Genomic DNA, 27,752 nt, shown 5'->3' with positions numbered 1-27,752 from the left:
TCCAGGAATTTATAGTCTGGGGAATTAAGTGACAAAATAATAATATTTGTACGTTTTTATTATACAGGATTTGTAGAATTTAAATACAATTTATAAAATATAGAGAGAGATGTGCAGCATATCTATTACATCTATATAAAATATGGACATAAATGTTGTAGAATAAATACCTTATTGATAAGAAACAGTACAGTACCCTGTATTAGGGCGAGCAGAAACACATTGGACCCGTAATGACACAAGTTGAGTCTTCGAGATTTGATTTACCCCACATTTAAGTACGTTTATGACACATGTCAAATTGGTAAATATCGAAAAAAAATCACAGGCGCTAAATATATTTATTTAATAACAAAGTGCGTGTTCGAATTAATGGTTGGAAAATGAACAAACCTATGACAGGTTATTAGTCCGGGTGATTAGTAGCCAATTTAAAGAAACAGCTGATATATATCAATCAAGGTGAGATATGTCTAAATACAAAATTTTATTACAGGCATTTTATTCTATTTAAACAAATACGACAGACACAATTCTAAAAAATATGCATAGATTGGGATTTGTTTACAAGATTTGGAAAAAAAAACAAGACGTTTATCACATGTATTACTTTCTAATAATTTCAAACATACTATAAACTTTTAGAAAAAAAATATAACTTCACCATCTAATACATATTTTTGAATAAAAACCTTAAATTAGGTGTGATTAGAATTTTATTCGGGTTTTTAGAGACCTGTCGAACATATGAAAGAATCCAACACACCTTCAGACATTAAGAGTCAATGAACCCGTGGAATTTTTTCCACGTGTTTAAATTAGATTTTCGACTGTTTTCATGTTTACAAATTTCAGATTGGTCTGTTTTTTGTAAAAACCAATACAAAATCGTTGTTTAAATAAGAAGAAACTCGAATGGAACTTCGTTTCAAAATGTTTTTGTATACAGAGTGCAAACGAAAATTTCTAACCTAAATACTTGATAAAATAGAAAATTCATGATCGGAATGTTGCTAAATTCTTATCGATTGTCTTTTTACTAGTTTTGAATATACATTTTTCGTACTTTTGCCAAAAAACATTTCTAACCTCAATTTTTTAACGTATGTTTGACAGTACCCTCAAAACAAGCTATAAAACACAAAATTTATAATTGGAATTATGAAAGGCTCCCACTGACTTTGTTTTTTTATGTTTTCTTTACATTCTATCAAAAAGGAACGTTTCTAACCTCAATTTTTTAACGTACGTCTGACAGTACCCTCAAAACAGGCTATAAAACACAAAATTTATAATTGGAACCATGAAAGGCTTCCATTGAATTTGTTTTTAATGTGTTTTTGAATGTTTTCTTCACATTCTATCACAAACGAACGTTTCTAACCTCAATTTTTTAACGTACGTCTGACAGTACCCTCAAAACAGACTATAAAACACAAAATTTATAATTGGAATTATGAAAGGCTTCCATTGAATTTGTTTTTATATGTTTTCTTTACATTCTATCACAAACGAACATTTCTAACCTCAATTTTTTAACGTATGTTTGACAGGCCCCTCAAAATAGATTTTAAAACACAAAAATTTATATTCGGAATTACGATCTTTCCAAACAGACTATAAATTAATTAAACGATTAGAAAAAAACAATAAACAATTGAAACTAGCGTTGTATTACATTAAATACTTCTCAAATTTTTGGAAAAGATTATAAAACAAATAAAACATCTCTCAGTATAGGTATCACTTCATGTTTTAGTGTCTTTTACGAGACATCAATGATTGTCAGCGTCAATAAAAAGCGAATTGTTTCATGCAGACAGCGATATAACATTTACAATAACGAAACCTCTTAAAACAATTTCTTTTTCACAGCGGTAAATCTTTCCATGTAAGCATCGTACCCGTTCACGTCAGATAACTGCGTGGTTTTAAATAGATTACCGTCAAGGGATAAATTCGATATTTTCGATTCCCCCAGTATTTTAGGGGTAATAGCCGTTAACTGCAAACAATTTTCTTCTAATCTCAACGTTTTCAATCTCGGACAATCGGCTATTTGCCCCGAAACGTGCGCTATTTGATTCTGATTCAAGTTAAGCTCGGTGACATTCAAACCAGATACTTCTGGACCGATTGATGTTATTTCGTTTCTACTTAAATCTAGCACATCGAGATGTTTAAGACCGCAAAACATCAACGGGAACTCCTTGATGTGATTATCACTTAAATTCACCTGTTTCAAATGTATTAAATTTGATAATGTTCTGGGTAAAGTTGTTAGATTGTTGTGACTCGCGTTTAATATTTCTAATTTAGTTAGGGCACCTATACAATCAGGAATCTTTGCCAATCTATTTTTACTCAAATTTAAGTGTCTTAATTGCATGAATCTACTTATTTCGTTAGGTAAAATTACGAATTTGTTGTCTGATATGTCCAAAGTTCGGAGACTGCTTTCCAGTTGTTTGAAACCTGGTGGAAATTCGTTTAGTTTCCCTTGAGATAACTTGAGCACTCCCGTTTTTTGAGCGGTTTCTATATGTTGTTTGAGACCTGAGTTACCCATCGCGAAGCGTGCTAACTAACTGATTAGAAAGATAAGATTTCGACTAATTAAAATTTCAGCGATAAATTTGTTACTGATAAAACTCACCTAGTTACTTTGTGTAAAGATTCGCATCACTTTTATTTCGAGTTTTCTTTTGTATTTTCTTCTATAAATTATGTTCTTGTTATTATTTTTCAAGTAAAATATTGCAATCGTGTTAAATACACTTGACACTTACGTTATTGACATTTCGTTGGGGTTATTTGTTTACATTCGACAGGTAGTGGTAACTTGTCTTTAAAACATTCCATAATTCGAAACAACGTTGCCGGACTTTTATTATGTTTCGGAATAAAATTTTAATAGGTAAGTTCAATTCTATATTAATCTATATTAACTTATCACATCAAATATATTCATGTATATTAAATATCTAAAAATAATTTACTTACCAATAATAATGAATAATATAACGTGATAATTAAAATTAAATATAATGTAATTGTCATATTTATACGTAATCTTGCAACATAAAATGAAATCCGACAACGCAGCTCGAATAGTTTCAATCGATGATTATCTGTCAAATGTTGTTGTTATCGAGATGAACAGATGGCGGTGTAAGCGTCGTAAGCTTTTCGTGTATTGTACTAATTTTCCAGTTTCCCTTGCTAAACGGGAAAATGGCAAAGGTTGTTAATATTCTGAGTGAATTCGGGTTGAATGTGGGTGTTTGTGTTATAATGTAGAGAGCCGTATATACAAATACATCATTTTAGATGTAGTAAAATAATGTCATCCACACCGAAATCGGGAAAATATGTCCAAGGTAAGAATCTTTTAATTGACAGTGTTTTTGGTATCATTTATAGAATTTATGATGTTTTATCACTTCAAACGATGATATCATGATATAGATACTTCAATTACTAGAAAATTAACGAATCTTTTGGTTTATTTCGTATAGTTTTGATTTTAAAAACTAGTTTAATTACTAAGTAGGTCATGGAACCTTAAGAAGTTAATCGAGTTGAATGCCTGGTTCTAAAAATCTCTCAAAATATTTAGTTCAAGCTTTATTTACGTTTAGATGTATTTTATTGTATATAAACGTTCTAAAAGTTAAATATAAATGTATATTTGTGGTTTAACGTCGTTTTTAGAGCTATTAGAATAAGTTTTAGTCTTATTCTTTTCGAAAAATGAACAGTATATACAAGGTGTTTCAAAAGAAAATTCACATTCAGAAAAGCAATATTGAAAAAATATTTGTTACATATTAAAATAAATTGCTTGGGGATTTATTTCTTAAAAATAACATCGCCTATGACTGCTCGGCAGATATTTACGAGGGTGGTTCCAAAAGTACTTGGCACAACAAAAATTCTCTTCATGGTTGGAAAATCTTTGATCACTGAGCCATTTTTCAAGTTTGAGAACAGAAAATAATCCGAGGGAGCTAAATCTGGCAAATGGGCTGCACGAGGTAGCAATTCGAACTTTAATTAATTAGTTTGGGCCATTTTAATAACGGATGTATGAGCTGGTGAAACTGAACTTTTTTCTTAACCAAATGCGGGCGTTTTTGCTCGTACTAAGACCATACCACCCCCGAACATCCCCTAACCATCACACAACTCTCGCAGCTGTTAGCAAATAATTGAAACAAATTCACCAAGGCACAGACCTGTATTAGAAGAATGACATTTTTTCTTCGTCCTATATAAAATTAGGCATTTACAACTAGGTTAGTTGGTAGAACATTTCAAAATTCAGTATCCGAATTAATTTTTTGCTTTAATTTTATTTATAAATTGTTTATAGCAAAATTAGTAGACTTGATATTAATTAATTTGAAATTTGATTAATTTTTTTCATAAAAATTTTTATTCTTATTAAATAGTTGAAAGTTTCTTGTTTTGATCAAGTTTTACAGGGTGTTGTCGATATTTAAGCACGATATCTTTCTAAATCAGTTCTTTTCGAGTAATTTGGTTTTTTAATGTTGAAATTAAACAAAAGAACAGTCAGGGAAACATAAAAATAAAATAAACATAAAAATTTTATTATCGTTTCTGGCATTGTTCCAATTTTGACTGGACAAAAACATTTCAGAACAGATTTTGTGAGATGATGTAAGAATGTGTCAAATATTTCGATAAAGCGGCAAATTAGTCGTAAGTTTATACTTTCAGAATTAAATTTTCTATAGTATTTGGCTTTGAAAATTGTACGACTTTGGTTGTGATAGTTTGTGAATAACCCTGGTATGAAATAAACGAAAAATTGTTCAAAATATTTTCGTTAAATCCATTTTTTATCAATAAATATTTGAAAATTTCGTGTTTTTCATACTTTCAGTTGTCAAAATCAACTTTTTTATACGTTTTGACCTTGAAAACTGTACAATTTTAGTTTTGATGTTTTCAAATAACCCCTGTATCAAATAAACGAAAAATTGTTCAAAATATTTTTGTTAAACGCATTTTTTATCAATAAATTCTAGAAAATTTCGTGTTTTTCATACTTTCAGTTGTCAAAACTTTTCTATACGTTTTGACCTTGAAAACTGTACAATTTTAGTTTTTAAATAACCCCGGTATTAAATTAAACTAAAAATGATTTAAAATATTTTCGTTACATGCATTTTTATAAATAAATTCTTGAAAATTAAAAAAAACTTATATTTTCAATTGTCAAAATTAACTTCTTTATACAACTTGTCCTTGAAATATTACGTCTGATAGAGTAAGAATCATTTAAAATAAACCCGGTATTAAATTAACTAGTATTCATATTTTAAACGAAATTGTCTATCCATAATCAACTCAATTTAAAACTAATTGTAATTTTCATTTTTTTGCAAACTATTACTAAAAAATATATAAATCTATCTAAGTATAATGCAAAGAAAATGGCTGTAATTATAGATATAGACTAGACAGCGCGATTCATATACTTTCTGTATCGAAAAATTATGCCAACTTTAGAAAAAAAAAGTCCCCAGTCTAAAACTTTGTTCACTATGCAGTGATTGGTGAAAAGAGAATGAAGAAGTAGTAGGTTACAAGATAGATATGACAGAGATAACTATACGGTAATTATGTTTATACTGGATCACAAATCTCATCGAAAGCGCTGTCTATGGTTGTCATTAAATTCTAATTTCTTTTTCTCTTTTATAAATATGTTTACGAAGAAATAACAAAATTTTAATACGAGATATTATGATAATCTGCCATTTTGAAACAGATGTTGACACAATATATTAGTAAAATTAAATTAACAGATGACATAAAAACGTTGTCCGCTCAATTTAAACGATGAACACACATTATTTCTATCTGTAATTTTAGGTGCAAGTGTTTGATTTCAGTTTCTCGCAATAATTCATATCGCGTTCGAGTTTTTTCTAACGAAATGATTGAATAAAAGAAAATTAAAACAATTCGGCGTTGATTGATAAATGAATATAGTACGAAATGGCATTTTGTGACGATTTGGTTAGAGAACCAAATAAAAATATAAGAAAATATAGGATTTATCGGAAGAGTGCTAGTTTTGACAACAGGTACCCCAGACGGTGGACGAAGCTGCTTTCCGTTACTAAATTAGAAGATGTACCGGGTGAGATTGAAAAATTCACGAAATATACTTTGGTTGCGTTAAGATTTTAAAAGACGGATGTTTGTGACTGTAGGTAATTAGTTTCTGTGATCAAAGAGCAGGAACGGACCGACTTAAATTCTATAGAAAATAGGAAATTAATTTTGAAAATATCCAGAATTTTTTTTGTGTACGAATTTAAATTTCGACGTTCTAGAAATTCTACAGGGTGTTCGAAAACTTTGACAAACAAAATTTTTTATAAGACGGTTGTTTGTGACTGTAGATAATTAGTTTCGATGATCAAAGAGCAGGAACGGACCGACTTAAATTCTATAGAAAATAGGAAATTAATTTTGAAAATATCCAGAATTTTTTTGTGTACGAATTTAAATTTCGACATTCTAGAAATTCTACAGGGTGTTTGAAAACTTTGACAACAAAAATTTTTTATAAGACGGTTGTTTGCGACTGTAGATAATTAGTTTCGATGATCAAAGAGCAGGAACGGACCGACTTAAATTCTATAGAAAATAGGAAATTAATTTTGAAAATATCCAGAATTTTTTTTGTGTACGAATTTAAATTTCGACGTTCTAGAAATTCTACAGGGTGTTCGAAAACTTTGACAAACAAAATTTTTTATAAGACGGTTGTTTGTGACTGTAGATAATTAGTTTCGATGATCAAAGAGCAGGAACGGACCGACTTAAATTCTATAGAAAATAGGAAATTAATTTTGAAAATATCCAGAATTTTTTTTGTGTACGAATTTCAATTTCGACGTTCTAGAAATTCTACAGGGTGTTCGAAAACTTTGACAAACAAAATTTTTTATAAGACGGTTGTTTGTGACTGTAGGTAATTAGTTTCGGTTCAATAAGCAGAGTCGGACCGACCTAGATGCTATAGAAAATTAATTTCAGTTATAAATCGATTTTTTTGCTCTAATACAAATTTTGACGAAAATGATCAAATCCTACTGGGTGTTCGTGATCATTGGCGCTTGAAATAAATTTTTTACGGAGGATTTTTCCAAATTTTGAAATAAAAAACTGTTTTTTTTTTTGTAAATGTATATTATGATGGGTAAAAATATAAATGTAAACAAAGTAAAATGTATCGTACTGAAATTTTTCGGATAATTTCATTCAAAAATAGAAAAAAAAAATGATAAATCACCAAAGTTTGTGTGAATATCCTCCCGGTGGTATCCTGTGAGTAGATGGAGCCACTTCGGGAGTATAACCGAGTCCTAATAGAGGATTTCCATCTAAAAAACAATGAAAATCGATTGTAAATTTCGAAAAATTTTACAAATTCCCATTTTTTTACCCAGTTTTCTATTTCCTTTGAATTTATACTCATCGTTCGAACTTAAACCGGTACCAGTCAAAGGGTTCCTGAGCGAACTGGTCGGTCTTTTGATATCGTGGTAACTCTCCTTATTTCTCATCTTATCTCTTATGGTTATTTGATCGGATAACGGTTCCGCCAATTGTCCGTACGAAAAAACGTTATTGCTGGGTATTTTTTGTACATTACGATAAACCTAGCGAAAATAACCGATCAAATATGCTTCAAATAGTGTTCGAAAGAATTTTTTTTCATTTATTCACATAAAAGTTTCCTTATTTAGCCTGGATAGTACGAGAAAATCGTTTTCTAGCGACTAAATTTAACAAAAATCATTCAACCATCTTGAAAAATGTCCCATTTTGACTATTTACGAAGTCTAGCGGCCATTTTAGAAACTTAGACAAAAAGTTTTCATGGCTTTAATTATAATTATTTCCTAAGTACTTTTCGCAATGAAGTTCTAAATATCACCTTTAAATTTATTATCAAAAACCGAATTTTATGGGTAAATTTTACGACCCCTTTACCTTAAACCGACCCTGATGAAATTTTAACGAATATTTATTTCGGAGAATTTTTAATATCCCTCTCAAATTCGCTACAAAACGAGATATTTTAAAAATTTATTTTGTAAAGCCGGTCCTGGTACATGAATTCGAACTAGATCGAAACGTCGTAGAACGAAAATTCAAAAATTGTCGCGTAGAGGATCGAAAATTATAAATATTGACGTAAATATTGCCCCACTTGAAATATATAACTACGGGGGAGGTAGGCAAAATATTGTCTAAGAAATTTTTTTCTCGTTTTGAGTAAAATAAGACGAGAATACAAAAAGAAATAATTCATTACACGAGATATAGAAAATCTCCAAAATATCGAAAAATTTTTTTTTCGAAAATTTCAAGAATTCGGAAATTTTGAAGAAACTTTTTTTTACAACACTGTACTCGCAAACATTATACGTGTTTTCTCTATGGATAGAGGGCGCCAAGAAACGCGCAAAATTTCGAAGTCAAATTTTTTTATACCTAAAAACACAAAAACGGACCCCCACGTTCGATTCGGGCCGCTACTGGCGAGCGGGGAAACATATTTCATACCCCACACAAATAAACAATCCAAATATTGAAGTTACGAAGCACGAATTTTGATATTTAGCCAATAATATCACTTTTATTTATTTTTTTCTATTTCCCCCGGTATATAATAAAAAAAAACGTCTTATGCACCAATTAGCCGCAATTTTTCATATTTTCGCAAAATCAAATAACCCAAAAGTTGATTCGAATTAATTTCATTTGCAAATTCGAAATTTTTATCCGCCTCGTATAAATATCAAATTTTTTTTCCAATCTACGTCAAACAAATGTTGTTATATTCCAATTCGCCACCGAAATTTAGGCATTAGTTTCCATATACATCCTGTATAGAAAAAACAATTGGTTGATTTACCTTTCTAGATGGAGATCCGTTTACCGAAAATATCGAAGAAGCGATTGTCGTTTCGTCTTTAAGTGAAAAAATGTCGCTCTGATTTCTGTTTATCTTTTCGGTAACCAAAGCGCTGCTCGCCGATCCCACTCGTCTTTTTTCGGTGATTAATTTCCGTGTATTCGGTAGCGGAGCTGGAACGTCTTCGATTGTATCATCATTCGACGGCGTTGCCGGATTATTTTCGTTTACCTAAACGGGAGAAATTCCTACATTACGCAAATTTTATATTACGCGAATCTAATTAACCTTTTCGTTAGCGACGGTTTCGATCGGTGGTTTTTTATCGAAAACCGTCTCCATTTTTTCTCCGGATATAACCTTTTCAACCAGTTCGTTACTTTCCGCCGAATCTTTCGTTGTAATTCGTATATTTTCGTTTTGTTTCGGACTGGACGTTATCGGCGCGTTCTCATCTTGTTGTTCGGCCATATTAGAACTAACTTCTTCCATTAAAACTACAAAATACGTTTTAAAAAGTCAAATATCGATTCGAATAACGAACGCGATTATTTTTAACAACCCTGTATATACTCACCGTTTTAAAAAAAATCTATTATATATTTCTGGCGAATTTTGTTACATTGATTTATTAAAAATGGAAAAATACGTAAGTAAATTGTCATTCGATATGTCAAACAAAATCACCCATCTTGAAAATAAAGTCAACATTTCAATTTTTATTTCCTGGTAACTATAAACACAAATCATTTCTATTTTCTTTATTTCCTATCGATTCGACGAATATCGAATAAAATTGACATTCATCCAATCGATTAATCGAATCAATTTCTTCTTTTCTTTTCTTGTAGAAGACGTCAACTAAATAAAATATTCAGTTTACAGAAAATTTAATTATATTGTACCGACACTGTCGTGTAAATTTTTGCTTCATATATTATATCACGTTCAATATATATGTGTCGATGGTGATCTAATATGTATGTTTTTAACAAAATAAATTAGTCAAAACTAATTTTAGAAAAATTACAATTTCAAAATTGTTTATACAGGGACTTCATCATGAAGTAATGGCGGGTGTAATAAAATAAAAATACGTAAAATTAGAATTATTTTAGATTAAAAAGACAGTTTTTGATAAAATAAACTTTTACTTCCTAAAAAAAATTTCAACGAAATCGAAAATCTTATCAACGAAGCGACCGATCTAAGTTTTCATTGTATAGTTATAATGTAGGCGTTACTTTACATAAAATTATGTACAGACATGAGTTATGCATTAACTAACACCATGTATATATCTGAGTACGTGACAATATTAAACACACGCGTATCTCATTAATTTTTTTTTATTAAATATGAATTTAAAGTAACAAGTTTTTTTTTTAATTTGATTACATTCTATCTCTGAAGATGATAATTTGCTTAACGAAACGCGTATTAGACAGTCAGTGTGTCATTTGAAACTCCAGACATTCTATTGGATAAATAAAATTATCAAAACTAATTTAGAACTTCTCAAATTGTTTTAATATACCAAAATGGAGAAGATTCATTTTAATCTCCCCCTGTACGTCTAAATTAATTAATTTGTAGATATAAAAATTATTGTCAAATTATTATTTCGATTTATCAAGATCAAGCGACCGTACTAATTCGTAGAAATCGGTTGGTAAGATAGGCGACAACTTTTTTTTTACATTCAGATGTTAACTCGAGGCATCACGCCGCCATGTACCAGCGTTGCCAACTCTACTTATTTTTACGAAATTCGGTACCGGAATTCACGTATTTTAATCTCATTATAAATAACATTTTTTACGAAAAGCGGCTTAAAATATGCATTGCCCGATGTAAAAAGACCACCACGGGCTATGAACGCAATCAGTACCGCGTCTCATCTTTCAATCAGAAAAAAACTGCGTGGATCTACGTTTTTTTTATTATCCGAGCTGGCAACACCGCTTGTGTGTATATGTATACAATTGTAAAGTAGAAATCTTCTGTTAGTTTGAAACATGTTAAGAAAGGGATGAGTTCATCGTTCGAACTTAATTATACTTTTGATTTAAAATAAAATTGTAGTGAATCACTAGCTCGTTTTCGAATAGATTCATTGTTTTGTTTGTGGTCGTGATAGTAAATTTAGTGATTACTCAGTTTTCTTCTGTTTTTTTCTTTTGATAAATAAGGTATTTAAATTTTTTTTTCACGTACTTAAAATTATATCAAATGTGTCTAAAGGAAATATTTAGTAAATTTATTGAACTATAAAATTCAGTGGCGTAGCATATGGGTTTAATTTAATATTATATCAGATATGAAATTTATATTTCGAATCAGGTGAATATACAGGGTAGCTCATAACATGAAATTTTGATTAATTTTTATTATTATACATCAAAACTTTACTTTTTATGATGTTTTTATTATTTTCTTATGTATAAATACCTGAATTAAAATCATAAAATACGTTTGTTTGTACTAGAAATGTTTACTAGTATATCAGGTGTCGCGATATCTTGATAAAAATGTTAACACAAGCAAAACCATCTTAGATAACAGTGATGTAGGTGATAAAACATTTTTTTACGATTTGAAGTAATACTAAAACTATTACACCTATACAGGGTGAGTCATGACAAATTTTTTGTTTTTTATTTTTATCCCTACTATGTCGACATATCTTTAAACAGATTTTAGAAATTGCTGGAATTCCTCCTCGTGTTTATTTCGAGAGATATTTCGATGTTACTATTTACAGTGTGCGACAAAAACACGGATTTGAACTAAACACACAATTTATGTTATACAGAAGTTTTATATTGTCGATAAGTTTCTGAACGTTGCCAAATCGACTGAAATTTATTGAATTTAATTGAATTGGATCGCGGTTTTCAGAAAACGAGTCTTCGTGCCCTTCTCCGTTGGCTGGTCCGGGTCCCGGGGGCCACAAAGGTTCGTTCAAGAGTAGCAACAAACTTGCGAGACGCGCCAGATCTTTCAAAGACGATTTTTTGGGGAAGATATCGCAGATGAGGAGCCCCTCCGGTACTGGCGGAGTGCAAGCAGTCACCCCGCGATCGCAGAGTCCCAAAGCACTCGCGTCCAAAGTCGATCCCGAGCACAGGTTCATAGTAAAAAGTCCCGAACAAGAATTGGACGAACTTTGGAAACAGATCCAGGTGGCTTTGAAGCATTTTAGGTAAATTTTGGCGATTGAATCGAACCGGGGGTTGTTTGAAATTGATGTTGGTTACAGGGATGTGGTTTCTAAGCAGAAATTGGAAATGCTTCCTGGTAACGGTACTATTGTTTTGGATACGGTGTGGCTGATAAATTTGGCGGTGAAATCTTCGGTAGAAAATACGAATAATGTTAAAACGGCAACGTCGCGGATGTATCAGAGCGTAGCGAGATTGATTAAATTGTGCGACGACGTTCTTATCGACGACAAAAGTTCCGAACTGGATAAAGAAAACGTCAATGATATCGTTCAACAAGTTGAAGATGCTGTTAAGGTGAGTTACGCAATTTTTTTCATTATTTTGACATTTATATTCACAACTTGACGTTCAAGACGTGATCCGGTTGTTGTTGTTGTTTTTTTTTGCATTTTAACAATTATACATTCTTCTATTATACAAAAAAACACTCTGTATATTTATGTGTTGATAGCATTATGTTAGGATATTGAAAAAAAGGCGGTTTTACATGAACCGACTATATTTTTACTATATAAGTGAATCTAGATCGATATTAGTATAAAAAAATGTTGTTTTAACTTGTTCTTGTGGCAAATTTGCATGAACGAACTATATTTTTGTGAAATAAACTCGCTTATATACATTTTTTTGAATTTTTTCTCAGTTCGCTTGAAAAGAAAAGATTTCTCTATAAAATCATTCATTTGACGTGATGTAGTGGCGACTTTGTATGAACGGACTATATTTTCGTGAATCAAGTAAAGTTTACAGTCAATTAAAAGGATATTAATTAAATAAAAACACTATTATATTGAAATTGCCTATTTCACGTTGTAGTTTTATGGCGGTTTTACGTGAACCGACTATATTTTCGGGATTTTTATCAATTTTCCCCATTTTCTTTCTGATAAAATTGATATTACTTCGAAAAAGGAGATATATTTGGTCATTAAAACTATATCAGCTAAAAAATTGAATATTTTCTTTATATAATTGATTATTTTACGTGCTATTATGGCGATTTTACATGAACCGACTATATTTTCATAATTTAAATGAATTTACATCCATTTTTATCCGGTTTTCCATCAATAAAATTGATATATTTTTTAAAAAAATCTATAAAACTGTTAGTTATATTTAATCTTATGGAGATTTTAAATGAACCGACTATATTTTCGGGATTTTTATCAATTTTCCTCATTTTTTTTCTGATAAAATTGATATTACTTCGAAAAAGGAGATATATTTGGTCATTAAAACTATATCAGCTAAAAAATTGAATATTTTCTTTATATAATTGATTATTTTACGTGCTATTATGGCGATTTTACATGAACCGACTATATTTTCATAATTTAAATGAATTTACATCCATTTTTATCCGGTTTTCCATCAATAAAATTGATATATTTTTTAAAAAAATCTATAAAACTGTTAGTTATATTTAATCTTATGGAGATTTTAAATGAACCGACTATATTTTCGGGATTTTTATCAATTTTCCTCATTTTTTTTCTGATAAAATTGATATTACTTCGAAAAAGGAGATATATTTGGTCATTAAAACTATATCAGCTAAAAAATTGAATATTTTCTTTATATAATTGATTATTTTACGTGCTATTATGGCGATTTTACATGAACCGACTATATTTTCATAATTTAAATGAATTTACATCCATTTTTATCCGGTTTTCCATCAATAAAATTGATATATTTTTTAAAAAAATCTATAAAACTGTTAGTTATATTTAATCTTATGGAGATTTTAAATGAACCGACTATATTTTCGGGATTTTTATCAATTTTCCTCATTTTTTTTCTGATAAAATTGATATTACTTCGAAAAAGGAGATATATTTGGTCATTAAAACTATATCAGCTAAAAAATTGAATATTTTCTTTATATAATTGATTATTTTACGTGCTATTATGGCGATTTTACATGAACCGACTATATTTTCATAATTTAAATGAATTTACATCCATTTTTATCCGGTTTTCCATCAATAAAATTGATATATTTTTTAAAAAAATCTATAAAACTGTTAGTTATATTTAATCTTATGGAGATTTTAAATGAACCGACTATATTTTCGGGATTTTTATCAATTTTCCTCATTTTTTTTCTGATAAAATTGATATTACTTCGAAAAAGGAGATATATTTGGTCATTAAAACTATATCAGCTAAAAAATTGAATATTTTCTTTATATAATTGATTATTTTACGTGCTATTATGGCGATTTTACATGAACCGACTATATTTTCATAATTTAAATGAATTTACATCCATTTTTATCCGGTTTTCCATCAATAAAATTGATATATTTTTTAAAAAAATCTATAAAACTGTTAGTTATATTTAATCTTATGGAGATTTTAAATGAACCGACTATATTTTCGGGATTTTTATCAATTTTCCTCATTTTTTTTCTGATAAAATTGATATTACTTCGAAAAAGGAGATATATTTGGTCATTAAAACTATATCAGCTAAAAAATTGAATATTTTCTTTATATAATTGATTATTTTACGTGCTATTATGGCGATTTTACATGAACCGACTATATTTTCATAATTTAAATGAATTTACATCCATTTTTATCCGGTTTTCCATCAATAAAATTGATATATTTTTTAAAAAAATCTATAAAACTGTTAGTTATATTTAATCTTATGGAGATTTTAAATGAACCGACTATATTTTCGGGATTTTTATCAATTTTCCTCATTTTTTTTCTGATAAAATTGATATTACTTCGAAAAAGGAGATATATTTGGTCATTAAAACTATATCAGCTAAAAAATTGAATATTTTCTTTATATAATTGATTATTTTACGTGCTATTATGGCGATTTTACATGAACCGACTATATTTTCATAATTTAAATGAATTTACATCCATTTTTATCCGGTTTTCCATCAATAAAATTGATATATTTCTATGGAAATGTCGCACGAACTGACTATATTTTATAAATGGCGATTTTACGTGAACCGACTAGGTTTTTTTAACTAAAATTATGTAAAAAAAAATTGTTTGCGTCCATATTACAATCGACGGTGAATATTACAGGATATCATCACTTTGGTACAAGAAAAAGCATCACACCAACATATCTCGTACAAAACAACCCCCAGATCGTCTTATTGTACTAATTTAGAAATGCCGGCACAACGAAACTCCCTTCCCGACATCCCCCTAACACCCAGAGAAAGAGAAATCATCGAACAAAATTCCGTTATACAAAATAAGGTCCGAAGTAGCCACAGTACGGAATCAATTTTAAGGTATAACTAACTACATGTTTCGGTCCTGTTCAGCTTCAGGGAAATTAAATTGTTCTTTTTAGGGAACCGAGTCCGCCTCCTAAACCGCCGCTGCCGGAAAATCTGCGCAAATCCGAACCGAATAATCTTATAACGCCGCCTCCGCTGCCGCCTAAAAAGAAGAATCTCAAAATGCAACAATTGGTTGACGAATGCGCGTTCGTCGATCATTCGCCGTCTTCCAACAGCTTCGAAAGGTACTTTTTTTTTCTATTACCATGAAAAATATTATATTCTATTCAAATGAGTCAATATTATCGGACGAAAATCGATATTACCGGGAAAAAACTGAAATTATCGTGGAAAAAGTCAATATTACCATGAAAAATATTATATTCTATTCAAATAAGTCAATATTACCGGGCGAAAATCGATATTTTCGCGAAAAAAGTCAATATTACCATGAAAAATATAATATTCTATTTAAATATATCGATATTACCGAGCAAAAATCGATATTACCGGGAAAAAACTGAAATTACCGCGGAAGAAGTCAAGATTATCACGAAAAATATGATTGAGGACTCGATACTACCGAGCAAAAATCGATATTACCGAGAAAAAACTGAAACTACCGCGGAAGAAGTCAAGATTATCACGAAAAATATGATTGAGGACTTGATACTACCGAGCAAAAATCGATATTACCGAGAAAAAACTGAAACTACCGTGGAAAAAGTCAAGATTATCACGAAAAATATGATTGAAAAGTCGATATTACCGGGAAAAAACTGAAATTACCGCGGAAAAGTCAAGATTATCACGAAAAATATGATTGAAAAGTCGATATTACCGGGAAAAAACTGAAATTACCGCGGAAAAGTCAAGATTATCACGAAAAATATGATTGAAAAGTCGATATTACCGGGAAAAAACTGAAATTACCGCGGAAAAGTCAAGATTATCACGAAAAATGAGATTGAAAAGTCGATATTACCGAGCAAAAATCGATATTACCGGGAAAAAACTGAAATTACCGCCGAAGAAGTCAAGATTATCACGAAAAATATGATTGAAGACTCGATACTACCGAGCGAAAATCGATATTACCGAGAAAAAACTGAAATTACCGCGGAAAAAAATTGAAATTACCATAAAAAAATTGATTTCACAATCAAAAAGTCGTTATTACCGTCATATTATACTATATAACAAATTTATAATTATTACGAAAAATACGTACTGATATCGATAATACACATTTTCTCAGAATATCCTTAAGATCGAAATCACCCGACGATTCAATATCGATTCTATCGGAAAGCGCCGGCAGTATCGATTCCATGTTGAATCATTCGTCGCGCGACGAAGACGAAATCAAAGACATCATGGATAGAGACGATCTCTATTTCGAGAACCATTCGTCCGACGTGTTCGGTGAGTGTATCAACCAATCTACTGGGCGTTTAAATTAAAATAATCCCTTTTCATTTAACCAGACGTAAATTGTTCGACGTCCTGGGAGGAATCGTCGTTGAGTTCCAGTTTATCCAACCACAACGGTCTCGATCATTTAACATCGGTCAACGATTATCATCGATTATCGAACGCCGATTCCGGCATCGTTTCCGTTCGATCGTCGAGTTATTCGAGAAGTTCCCAGATGAGTTCGAGCAGTTCGCAAATTATGACGCACGTTTCCAAAACTTCCGGTACCCATAGGAGCGTCAAAGCGGAAACTACCGTACAAAAAACGACGCGACTTCAAGAGAGCGTCTGCCGTACCGTCAGTAGAGACGTGACGGATTTTCTCGACGTCGAAGTACCGCCGGCGCTACCGCTGAAGACCAAGAAGAAGACCGAGCGGAATCCTTCGCCGTACGATAACGTGCCGGAAGAAAATATCGGTAATCGATTGAATTTTTTTATTCACGCCCCGTATTTATTACACATTTTTTTCTCTCCCTGTATATTAGGCGAGTTGTTGGTAACATGCGAAAGACACCAGTCCCATCAGAGTTTATCGAGTTGTACCAGCAATTGGGAACAGGACGTCAAACCGCCTCCGTTACCGCCCAAAAAGAAACACAGTAAGTTAATTTTTTTTTTTTTTTCGATTTTTTCTTTGTGATTTTTGTTGATTTTATTTTTTTTTGTTTTGAAAAAAAAAGAAGACGATTTTTTTTCGGAATTACCCTGTATTATTTTAATTATATATTTTTTTCCTAGTGTTCCAATCTGTGGCTTACTCGGGTAAGTTGGCCGCATTTGACATTCGACATTTTGACACTTGTCATTTAAATTTTTGGTATAATTTTTTTCGTTTTTCATTTTTTGCTTGTGTTTGAAAAAGTATTTTTATTCGAACACTCTATATATTTGTTTATTACATATTTATTGTTGCTATTATATATATTTTTTCGTTTGTATTAAAATATAATTCCTTATACGGGGGGTTTAGGAAAAGATATATTTTTAAATTTTTAAAACAGTCATATTTTTCTCAAAAAGAACTACAGAATGGATCAAAAACATTTTCCATTTAGAAAACTAAAAATAGACATTAATATTAACTATATCCATTTGTTTTTCATTATTTTCATATATATTTCGATATACGAGGGGACTAAGAGAAGAAGCAATTTTAATTTTATCAAAAACTGTTATAACTTTTCAAAAAACTATATCAAATTAATTAAAATACGAACTTTTCGTTCGTTTTTATTTTCATTTTCATAGAAAATTAGTAGATTTTTATCAAAATCAAAATTTAGTTGTCAAATACGTAAAAAATATTTTTAAATTGTCTTATTTTTTAACTTTTTTGATTTTAAAAAACATTTTTTATTAGTAAATTCGAAATCCATCGTTACATCCACCATAATTGATTTGTTTTTCATTATTTTTATATATATTTCGATATACGAGGGGACTAAGAGAAGAAGCAATTTTAATTTTATTAAAAATTGTCATTACTTTTCCAAAAAAATATATAAAATGAATTAAAATACGATTTTCGTTTGTATTTTTTCATTTTCATCGAAATTTAGAAAAAATTTCTTTCTTAAATTTCAAATTTGGTTGTCAAAATAAATAAAAAATATTTTTGATTCATTTTTTGACTTTTTTCGATTTTAAAAAACAAAAAATGTCAATATTCACAATAATTTAAATATTTTTCAATATATTATATTTTTGCATACGAGGGGACCGAGAAAAAATACAATTTCAGTTTATTAAAAAAAATTTTTTATTCAAAAATTCGAAATTTATCGCAATATCCACCATTTGTTTTTCATTATTTCCACCTACGAGGGGATTAAAAAAGGAAATACTTTTAATTTTATAAAAAAATTTTATTATTTAAAAAAAAACTATAAAATGAATTAAAATACGATTTTTGTTTTTATTTTTCATTTTCGTCGAAATTGGGAAAAATTTTTTTTTACAAATTCCAAATTTAGAAATGAAAATAAGTAAAAAAATATTTTTGATTCATTTTTTTGACTTTATTTCTATTTTAAAAATCTTTTTTATGTAAAAATTCAAAATCCATATCAATAATTTGTATATATTTTCAATATATTTCTGTATACGAGGGGACCAAGTAAAGAAACAATTTCAGTTTAATCAAAAAACATTTTTAATTAAAATTTCTGCTTTATTTTTGATATTAAAAAACTTTTTTTTATTTAAAATTCATCGTTATACCATAATCAGTTTATTTTCATATAAATTTCCACATACGAGGGTACCAAAAAAATAAACAAGTTTAATTTCATCGAAAAATGTTGTTATATTTCAAAAATTTCTACAAAATCGATTAAAATACGAATTTTCGTTTGTCTTCAATCATTATCATGGTAATTATGAAGAATTTTTTTCAAAATCCAATTCAGTTATCAAAAAAAACTAAAAAATTATTTCTAATTCAATTTTTTCCTCTAAAAAAAAATTCCTAATCACTCTTCATATCTACCAAAATTGTTTTCATATATATTTCCACATACGAGGGAGATAGGAAAAGAAATTTTATTATTTTATTTTATTTTCGAATTTTTTCTGTCTTATGATTTACGTTAAAGAAAAAAAATTAGTTAAGGACATCCTATATACTAAAACAAAACATTAAATAACTGAAAATTTCATTTTCAAATCCTTCTATTCACATACAAACATTATTCGACAGTTTTTTTTCACATTTTCAACTTGTTCGTATTTTTTCGCGGACATCCTGTATACCAAATTTTTTATCGCAGTTATGGCGTACATGGAGATGTTCGGCAACTGTTCCCACACCAACGATCAAGAATTCATGAGACATTCTGTACATATGGTTCAATATACGCAACCGACTGCCGGCGGTTTACCCACCACCCAATCTTGCACGTTCACGCAATCGCATTCGGCGAGTCGCACGTCGCACAGTCACATACAAGTATTAACCCTACCATCAAGATCCGATTCGCCGTCCCCCCTTCATTCCCCCAATTCCCAAACATCGAATAACGCCGCCCTACCCCCCGCTCTACCGCCCAAACAACGACGCAAACAATCGGCGAGAACTCCTCCGCCTACCCCGGTATCGGAACCGAAAAACTCTTCTTCTTCTTCTTCTTCTTCTTCCACTAACAAAGTATTGCCTGATCTATTGGAACATACGGCCAAGAACGAGGAGAAATCGTCGGAGAGCAGCACGCCATCTTGCGAAGAAGATCTGATGGAGATGCTGAACGTCGATCGGTATTTGACGTGGAAGAAACCGGACGAAGAAGGACCGGATATAAGGGGCGGGCCGATCGATGCTCTGATCATACAAGCGACTAAAGCCACCAAAAATGGAGGTGAGACTCGATTCTTTTTTTTTTTTTTTTTTTTTTTCTTTGGACTCTAATTTTATTTTGAAAATTTAACAAAAAATTATTTTCATAAATTGCAGAAGAGAAGGAGAACGGTATGTAGGTTGATTAGTCACTTTACTACGCGAAATTATGTTTGTACGAGGGTTGTTTCGTTTGTAGTTGTATTTTCTTGAAAATTTAGTGCAAAAAAACTGATTTCGTATGTAGATGACCTATTTATTGTTTTCGGCTGTTGTTATCTCTTCTTCTTTCTTTTTTTCTTATTAAAATAAAAGGGAATATGTTGTATATCAAAAATAACATTTTCGTACACAAAAAATTCTAAAAAAAAATCAAATATTTTCATCAAAAGATACAAAAAAGATTTACATGGAACAATTTGAAAAAAAAATAACTTTTATTGAAAAAGTAATCGAAAAAACACGATATTCATGAAAACAGTCCGAAAAATATTTAGTGAAAAAAATTGCAAGAAAATGTCCCAAAAAACCATTTATGGAAAAAATATTTAATGAGAAAATACCCATATAAAGCATTTCGTGGGAAATGTGTCCCAAATCAAAACTATTTTCATCATAAAAATTACCAAAAAACATCTCATTTGAAAAAAATGCATAAAAAACACCATTTTCACGAAAAAATGTCCAAAAACATAATATTCCAGAGAAAACACGTCCTAAAAACACCATTTTCATCAAAAAATGTGCAAAAAATACAATTTTCCCGAGAAAAAACGTCCTGAAAACACCATTTTCATCAAAAAATGTGCAAAAACACAATATTCCCGAGAAAAAACGTCCTGTAAACACCATTTTCACCAAAAAATGTGCAAAAACACAATATTCCCGAGAAAAAACGTCCTGTAAACACCATTTTCACCAAAAAATGTGCAAAAACACAATATTCCCGAGAAAAAACGTCCTGTAAACACCATTTTCACCAAAAAATGTGCAAAAACATAATATTCCAGAGAAAACACGTCCTAAAAACACCATTTTCATCAAAAAATGTGCAAAAACACAATATTCCCGAGAAAAAACGTCCTGTAAACACCATTTTCACCAAAAAATGTGCAAAAACACAATTTTCCCGAGAAAAAACGTCCTGAAAACACCATTTTCACCAAAAAATGTGCAAAAACACAATATTCCCGAGAAAAAACGTCCTGTAAACACCATTTTCACCAAAAAATGTGCAAAAACATAATATTCCAGAGAAAACACGTCCTAAAAACACCATTTTCATCAAAAAATGTGCAAAAAATACAATTTTCCCGAGAAAAAACGTCCTGAAAACACCATTTTCATCAAAAAATGTGCAAAAAACACAATATTCCCGAGAAAAAACGTCCTGAAAACACCATTTTCACCAAAAAATGTCCAAAAACACAATATTCCCGAGAAAAAACGTCCTGAAAACACCATTTTCATCAAAAAATGTGCAAAAAACACAATATTCCCGAGAAAAAACGTCCTGAAAACACCATTTTCACCAAAAAATGTCCAAAAACACAATATTCTCGAGAAAAAACGTCCCAAAACACAATTTTCACCAAAAAATGTCCAAAAACACAATATTCGCAAGAAAAAAAACCCCCAAAACACCATTTCCATAAAAAAGAACTGTCTCAAAAAACACTATTTCAAGAAAAAAACCTTTTAAAAAACACTATTTTCAAAAAAATTATTATTTCATTTAAAAATACGCCTTTTTGGAAGAAAACCAACAATTATTTAAAAACGTGAAAAAAGCTTCTCAGAAAAACAATTTTTCAGAAAAAAAACTCAAAAAAAAAGCGGCGATTTCATGTGAAAATTTTTCAAAAACAAAACAAAACCCAAAACACCATTTCCATTAAAAAAAAACGTCTGAAAAGACACCATTTCATTAAAAAACACTATTTTCAATGAAAAATATACAAAAAAATACCATTTTTAAGCAAAAATCATTAAAACATTTTTCCATTTTTAGTGAAAAAAATCTTAAAAAACAAACCCCCCCCCCAAACACCATTTCCATAAAAAAGAACTGTCTCAAAAAACACTATTTCAAAAAAAAACCTTTTAAAAAACACTATTTTCAAAAAAAACCATTTCCATTAAAAAAAACGTCTGAAAAAATACAATTTCGTGAGAAAACACTATTTTTAATGAAAAAAAAACAAAATCCAGCAAAAAAAATACTTTTTCGTGTAAGAAATCCAAAAAAAATAAAATAATTTCCACGCACATTCGAGATTTAATCAATTCTTTTCACACATCCATCTTTAAATCAATTACGAGGGAAGCTCTAAACGTTATAAAACAACTCGACAATTTTTAATAGCACCCGCCATTTTGATCTTACAACTCGTATACTACCCCATCCACCACCAAAACTAATTATTCCCTTTTATAATTATCTATTGTACATACTTTCTTCAATCAACTACGAGGGTAAGATGATATTTCCATTAACGTAATTTCTTGGTAGAATATACACACGCAGTAGCCAATTTTCGCTTTGTAAATCGATTCCCATTAAAATTTTCAACATCACCCTAACAAAAAACGTTCGATTTTCCAGTATTCATGTACCAAGAGGCTTTCCTAACGACGTACAGAACATTCATATCCCCCCACGACCTCATAACCAAACTAATCCGAAGATACAACCACTTCTACTACCAACAAGACAAAAAGCCCCGATCGCGCGAAGCCTTCGCTCTAATAGTGCGAGCCGTCAGCGATCTAACGTAAGAATCGCCCCGATCGCCGTATTTACCCGTTTTAAATCGATCAAAATTTTCAGAAGCCTCGATCTAACCGAAGATCTCCAACTCAAACTTATGGATTTCGTCCAACAGCTCATCTCCTGCGGCGAATTAACCCTAGCCAAGGCGCTGCGCGTCAAACACCTCCAAAGACACGAGGCCAAACAACATTCGATGAAATACACGAACGTCGTCGCATCGTTATCGTTGCACAACAGAAATTCGACGTTGTTGTGCTTCAAATCCGAGCAAATAGCCGAGCAAATGACGCTGCTCGACGCCGAGCTGTTCATGAAAATCGAAATACCGGAAGTGTTGATTTGGGCGCAGGAACAGAACGAAGAGCGCAGCCCGAATCTGACGAAATTCACCGAACACTTCAACAAAATGTCTTATTGGTAAATAACGGATTGTATCGCGTTCCGCGACCCTCGTATATTTATTATTGTCGTTTTTAGGGCGAGAACGAAAATATTGACGGCCGATGGGAAGGACGCGAGGGAAAAGTACTTCGCCAAATTTATCAAAATAATGAAACACCTGAGGAAGATCAACAATTTTAATTCGTATTTGGCGCTGTTGTCGGCTTTGGATTCGGCGCCGGTTCGAAGATTGGAATGGCAGAAACAAGTCCAAGAAGGACTCAAAGAATATTGCGCTCTCATCGATAGTTCTTCCAGTTTTAGGGCGTACAGGATGGCTCTGGCGGAAACGCAACCGCCCTGTATACCCTACATGTGAGTATTCGAATATTGGCGTTTTGTTTCGGGACGTTCCGTATAATTGGACGTCGTTTTTGTTTACGCCACTCGGGAAACGTCTTTTTGATTATTTTTCGCGTCATTTCCAACGATAAATTTATCGATTTGGCTTGAAATATAACGTTTTCATTATTCCGTAGTGTTTTACGGCCTTTAAAACACCTGTTTTATTGGTAAAAAAATAATTTCGTCTAGGTCTAACTACTATGATTGCAAATATTTTTTTCTTTCCTTGGATTTCACTTAGTTTCGTTTATCTCCGGTTTATAAAGAATGAAATTTTTCGTCCCGCAGTGTTTTACGGACATTAAAACACCTGTTTTATTGGTAAATATTGTTTGTTCTCGATATACAATCTATTTTCTGTATTTTATCTTCTTTTTGTTCAACCTCGGTAGATAAAAAATGAAATTTTTCGTCCCACAGTGTTTTACGGACATTAAAACACCTGTTTTATTGGTAAATATTGTTTGTTCTCGATATACAATCTATTTTCTGTATTTTATCTTTTTTTTGTTCAACCTCGGTAGATAAAAAATGAAATTTTTCGTCCCGCAGTGTTTTACGGCCTTTAAAACACCTGTTTTATTGGTAAAAAAATAATTTCGTCTAGGTCTAACTACTATGATTGCAAATATTTTTTTCTTTCCTTGGATTTCACTTAGTTTCGTTTATCTCCGGTTTATAAAGAATGAAATTTTTCGTCCCGCAGTGTTTTACGGACATTAAAACACCTGTTTTATTGGTAAATATTGTTTGTTCTCGATATACAATCTATTTTCTGTATTTTATCTTCTTTTTGTTCAACCTCGGTAGATAAAAAATGAAATTTTTCGTCCCACAGTGTTTTACGGACATTAAAACACCTGTTTTATTGGTAAATATTGTTTGTTCTCGATATACAATCTATTTTCTGTATTTTATCTTTTTTTTGTTCAACCTCGGTAGATAAAAAATGAAATTTTTCGTCCCGCAGTGTTTTACGGCCTTTAAAACACCTGTTTTATTGGTAAAAAAATAATTTCGTCTAGGTCTAACTACTATGATTGCAAATATTTTTTTCTTTCCTTGGATTTCACTTAGTTTCGTTTATCTCCGGTTTATAAAGAATGAAATTTTTCGTCCCGCAGTGTTTTATGGACATAAAAACACCTGTTTTATAGGTAAATATTGTTTGTGCTGGATATACAATCTATTTTCTGTAATTTGTCTTCTTTTTGTTTAACCTCGGTAGATAAAAAATGAAATTTTTCGTCCCACAGTGTTTTAAGGACATTAAAACACCTGTTTTATTGGTAAAAAAATAATTTCGTCTAGGTCTAACTACTATGATTGCAAATATTTTTTTCTTTCCTTGGATTTCACTTAGTTTCGTTTATCTCCGGTTTATAAAGAATGAAATTTTTCGTCCCGCAGTGTTTTACGGACATTAAAACACCTGTTTTATTGGTAAATATTGTTTGTTCTCGATATACAATCTATTTTCTGTATTTTATCTTCTTTTTGTTCAACCTCGGTAGATAAAAAATGAAATTTTTCGTCCCACAGTGTTTTACGGCCTTTAAAACACCTGTTTTATTGGTAAAAAAATAATTTCGTCTAGGTCTAACTACTATGATTGCAAATATTTTTTTCTTTCCTTGGATTTCACTTAGTTTCGATTATCTCCGGTTTATAAAGAATGAAATTTTTCGTCCCGCAGTGTTTTACGGACATAAAAACATCTGTTTTATTGGTAATCATTGTTTGTGTTCGATATACAATCTATTTTCTGTATTTTATCTTTTTTTTTAACCTCAGTAGATAAAAAATGAAATTTTTCATCCCACAGTGTTTTAAGGACATTAAAACACCTGTTTTATTGAAAAATATTGTTTGTGCTCGATATATAATCTATTTTCTGTATTTTATCTTCTTTTTGTTCAACCTCGGTAGATAAAAATTGAAATTTTTCGTCCCGCAGTGTTTTACGGGCATTAAAACACCTGTTTTATTGGTAATCATTGTTTGTGTTCGATATACAATCTATTTTCTGTATTTTATCTTTTTTTTTAACCTCGGTAGATAAAAAATGAAATTTTTCGCCCCACAGTGTTTTAAGGACATTAAAACACCTGTTTTATTGGTAAATATTGTTTGTTCTCGATATACAATCTATTTTCTGTATTTTATCTTCTTTTTGTTCAACCTCAGTAGATAAAAAATGAAATTTTTCGTCCCACAGTGTTTTAAGGACATTAAAACACCTGTTTTATTGGTAAATATTGTTTGTTCTCGATATGCAACTCATTTTAAGAAACATTCTCTTATGTTCTGTATTTTATCTTCTTTTTGTTCAACCTCGGTAGATAAAAAATGAAATTTTTCGCCCCACGGTGTTTTACGGGCATTAAAACACCTGTTTTATTGGTAAATATAATTTGTTCTCGATATGCAACTCATTTTAAGAAACATTCTCTTATGTTCTGTATTTTATCTTCTTTTTGTTCAACCTCGGTAGATAAAAAATGAAATTTTTCACCCCACAGTGTTTTACGGACATTAAAACACCTGTTTTATTGGTATATATAATTTGTTTTATAGGTATGTAAACTGTTTTAAAGAATATTTTCTGTGATTTAACTTATTTTCGTTCACCCCACGTATATAAATTGTCTCAGTGTATTACCACTAATAGTTTCATTGATATTGGAGAAGAAAATTCAAAAAGAAACAAAAAATTTGGTTTCCAACAAATATTTCATTCATTTTTCTACAATAACATCTTAATTTTCAGCTACGAGGGTGATTTTGAAAGTTGTGCTCAGTCCAAATTTTGAAATGTATCACATTCTTAAACCAATTTAACGTTGTGTACTATTTTTTTGAAAAAAAAACTAAAAATTTGGTCCCATATCACGTTTTTTATAATTTTTTAACAAATACATCTTAATTTCAGCTACGAGGGTGGCTTAGAAAGTTGTGTTCAGTTCATTTTTGAAAATTGACACAATCTTGAAACATTTTTAATTTTTGCACAATTTTTTTTGAAAGAAAAGTTGAAAAAAACATTTTTTGTTTATATTGAATGCCCTCCAACCCAAATTAAAAAACTGATTTTTATAAAAATCTACCTACAGAGGTCTGGTCCTGCAGGATTTAACTTTCGTCCACATAGGAAACAGCAATTCCTTACCAGACGGTTCGATAAATTTCTCCAAAAGATGGCAGCAATTCAATATAGTCGAAAACATGAAAAAATTTAAAAAATCGTAAGTAAAATACAGGGTGTCGACGAAAATTCTATTTCCGCTCGTTTTCAGGACGTACACGTTCAAGAAACAAGAAAAAATCATCACGTTCTTTCAAAATTTCGACGATTTCATCGGCGAAGACGCCATGTGGAAACTATCGGAAACCATAAAACCACGCGGCAAAAAAAACCACAACCGAGATTAAAAGACTACAAAGCAATATATTGAAATTAACAAAAAAAAATTATATACACTTAGTGCAATTATGGTTTTGAAGGTGCCTAAACGATTTTTTTCCCTATAATTTCCACGGGGGGTCGAAAAAAAGTCGGCTGGGATAATACTTTTTCTCGCACCCCCCGTATAATCAACATCACGTAAACCGGAACCAAAAATCGCCCTGTATACTAATCGTTAATTTTTTTCTTAGCGATTATTTGTTACTGATGTAACATACAGGGTGTTTCAATTATTAGAAATCGATTTAATGGTTGACGTGTTCATTTTTTTCTATTTTTTTTTTTTCGAAATTGGCGTTTGTGTTGGATAAATTGAAACAATGAATTCAGGCATCGAATTTCGTCGGGATTTGTATTTTTTTTCTTTTTTTTTTTTTCGTTTCTTTTTCGCGATTTAAAACAATTTTTAACCGAAGACTGATTGTTCTTAAGGAAGGGGAGTGTTTTCGT

At 30.6% G+C, this 27,752-nt stretch overlaps 3 protein-coding genes across 8 annotated transcripts; 1 reads left to right on the top strand and 2 right to left on the bottom strand.

Moving 5' to 3' along the window:
• Positions 1-33: 33 nt before the first annotated feature.
• LOC130895534 (leucine-rich repeat-containing protein 57) lies at positions 34-2,867 on the bottom strand. The gene is made up of 2 exons (XM_057802884.1): positions 2,657-2,867; positions 34-2,588 (listed from the first exon to the last, which is right to left on the bottom strand). The coding sequence occupies exon 2, from the start codon at positions 2,567-2,569 to the stop codon at positions 1,853-1,855; it is 717 nt and encodes a 238-aa protein (XP_057658867.1). The 5' UTR covers positions 2,570-2,588; positions 2,657-2,867; the 3' UTR covers positions 34-1,852.
• LOC130895527 (guanine nucleotide-releasing factor 2) lies at positions 2,660-27,326 on the top strand. 6 transcript variants are annotated; one of them, XM_057802873.1, is made up of 15 exons: positions 2,660-2,917; positions 11,873-12,176; positions 12,234-12,492; positions 15,262-15,476; positions 15,539-15,712; positions 16,726-16,892; positions 16,955-17,362; positions 17,432-17,545; positions 17,685-17,708; positions 19,715-20,299; positions 22,883-23,051; positions 23,108-23,467; positions 23,528-23,806; positions 26,950-27,081; positions 27,133-27,326. In XM_057802873.1, exons 1-15 carry the CDS (start codon positions 2,893-2,895, stop codon positions 27,266-27,268), a joined length of 3,351 nt encoding a protein of 1,116 aa, XP_057658856.1. In that variant the 5' UTR covers positions 2,660-2,892; the 3' UTR covers positions 27,269-27,326. The 6 variants fall into 6 exon arrangements, with proteins under 6 accessions (XP_057658856.1, XP_057658857.1, XP_057658855.1 ...); XM_057802872.1 differs by lacking the exon at positions 2,660-2,917 and adding an exon at positions 3,162-3,380; XM_057802870.1 differs by lacking the exon at positions 2,660-2,917 and adding an exon at positions 5,887-6,178.
• On the bottom strand, positions 7,216-9,712 carry LOC130895532 (uncharacterized). The gene is made up of 5 exons (XM_057802883.1): positions 9,549-9,712; positions 9,260-9,468; positions 8,972-9,202; positions 7,493-7,709; positions 7,216-7,430 (listed from the first exon to the last, which is right to left on the bottom strand). The coding sequence occupies exons 2-5, from the start codon at positions 9,461-9,463 to the stop codon at positions 7,336-7,338; spliced, it is 747 nt and encodes a 248-aa protein (XP_057658866.1). The 5' UTR covers positions 9,464-9,468; positions 9,549-9,712; the 3' UTR covers positions 7,216-7,335.
• Positions 27,327-27,752: the final 426 nt, after the last annotated feature.

This window comes from Diorhabda carinulata, chromosome 6 (assembly GCF_026250575.1).
Source record: "Diorhabda carinulata isolate Delta chromosome 6, icDioCari1.1, whole genome shotgun sequence".
Classification (NCBI taxonomy): domain Eukaryota; kingdom Metazoa; phylum Arthropoda; class Insecta; order Coleoptera; family Chrysomelidae; genus Diorhabda; species Diorhabda carinulata.
The sequence above is the reverse complement of the archived record's forward strand: the minus strand, read 5'-3'. Positions and strand labels throughout refer to the sequence as shown.

Bases quoted from the DNA above. Each gene is read 5' to 3' on its own strand.
- LOC130895534 (XM_057802884.1), bottom strand. From the start codon at position 2,569: ATGGGTAACTCAGGTCTCAAACAACATATAGAAACCGCTCAAAAAACG.
- LOC130895527 (XM_057802870.1), top strand. From the start codon at position 6,034: ATGGCATTTTGTGACGATTTGGTTAGAGAACCAAATAAAAATATAAGA. The intron at 12,177-12,233 runs GTAAATTTTGGC...TGTTGGTTACAG, and splicing joins GTGGCTTTGAAGCATTTTAG to GGATGTGGTTTCTAAGCAGA. The intron at 17,546-17,684 runs GTAAGTTAATTT...TTTTTTTCCTAG, and splicing joins ACCGCCCAAAAAGAAACACA to TGTTCCAATCTGTGGCTTAC.
- LOC130895532 (XM_057802883.1), bottom strand. From the start codon at position 9,463: ATGGAAGAAGTTAGTTCTAATATGGCCGAACAACAAGATGAGAACGCG. The intron at 9,203-9,259 runs GTTAATTAGATT...TCTCCCGTTTAG, and splicing joins AAACCGTCGCTAACGAAAAG to GTAAACGAAAATAATCCGGC. The intron at 7,431-7,492 runs GTAAAAAAATGG...ATTGTTTTTTAG, and splicing joins CAAAGGAAATAGAAAACTGG to ATGGAAATCCTCTATTAGGA.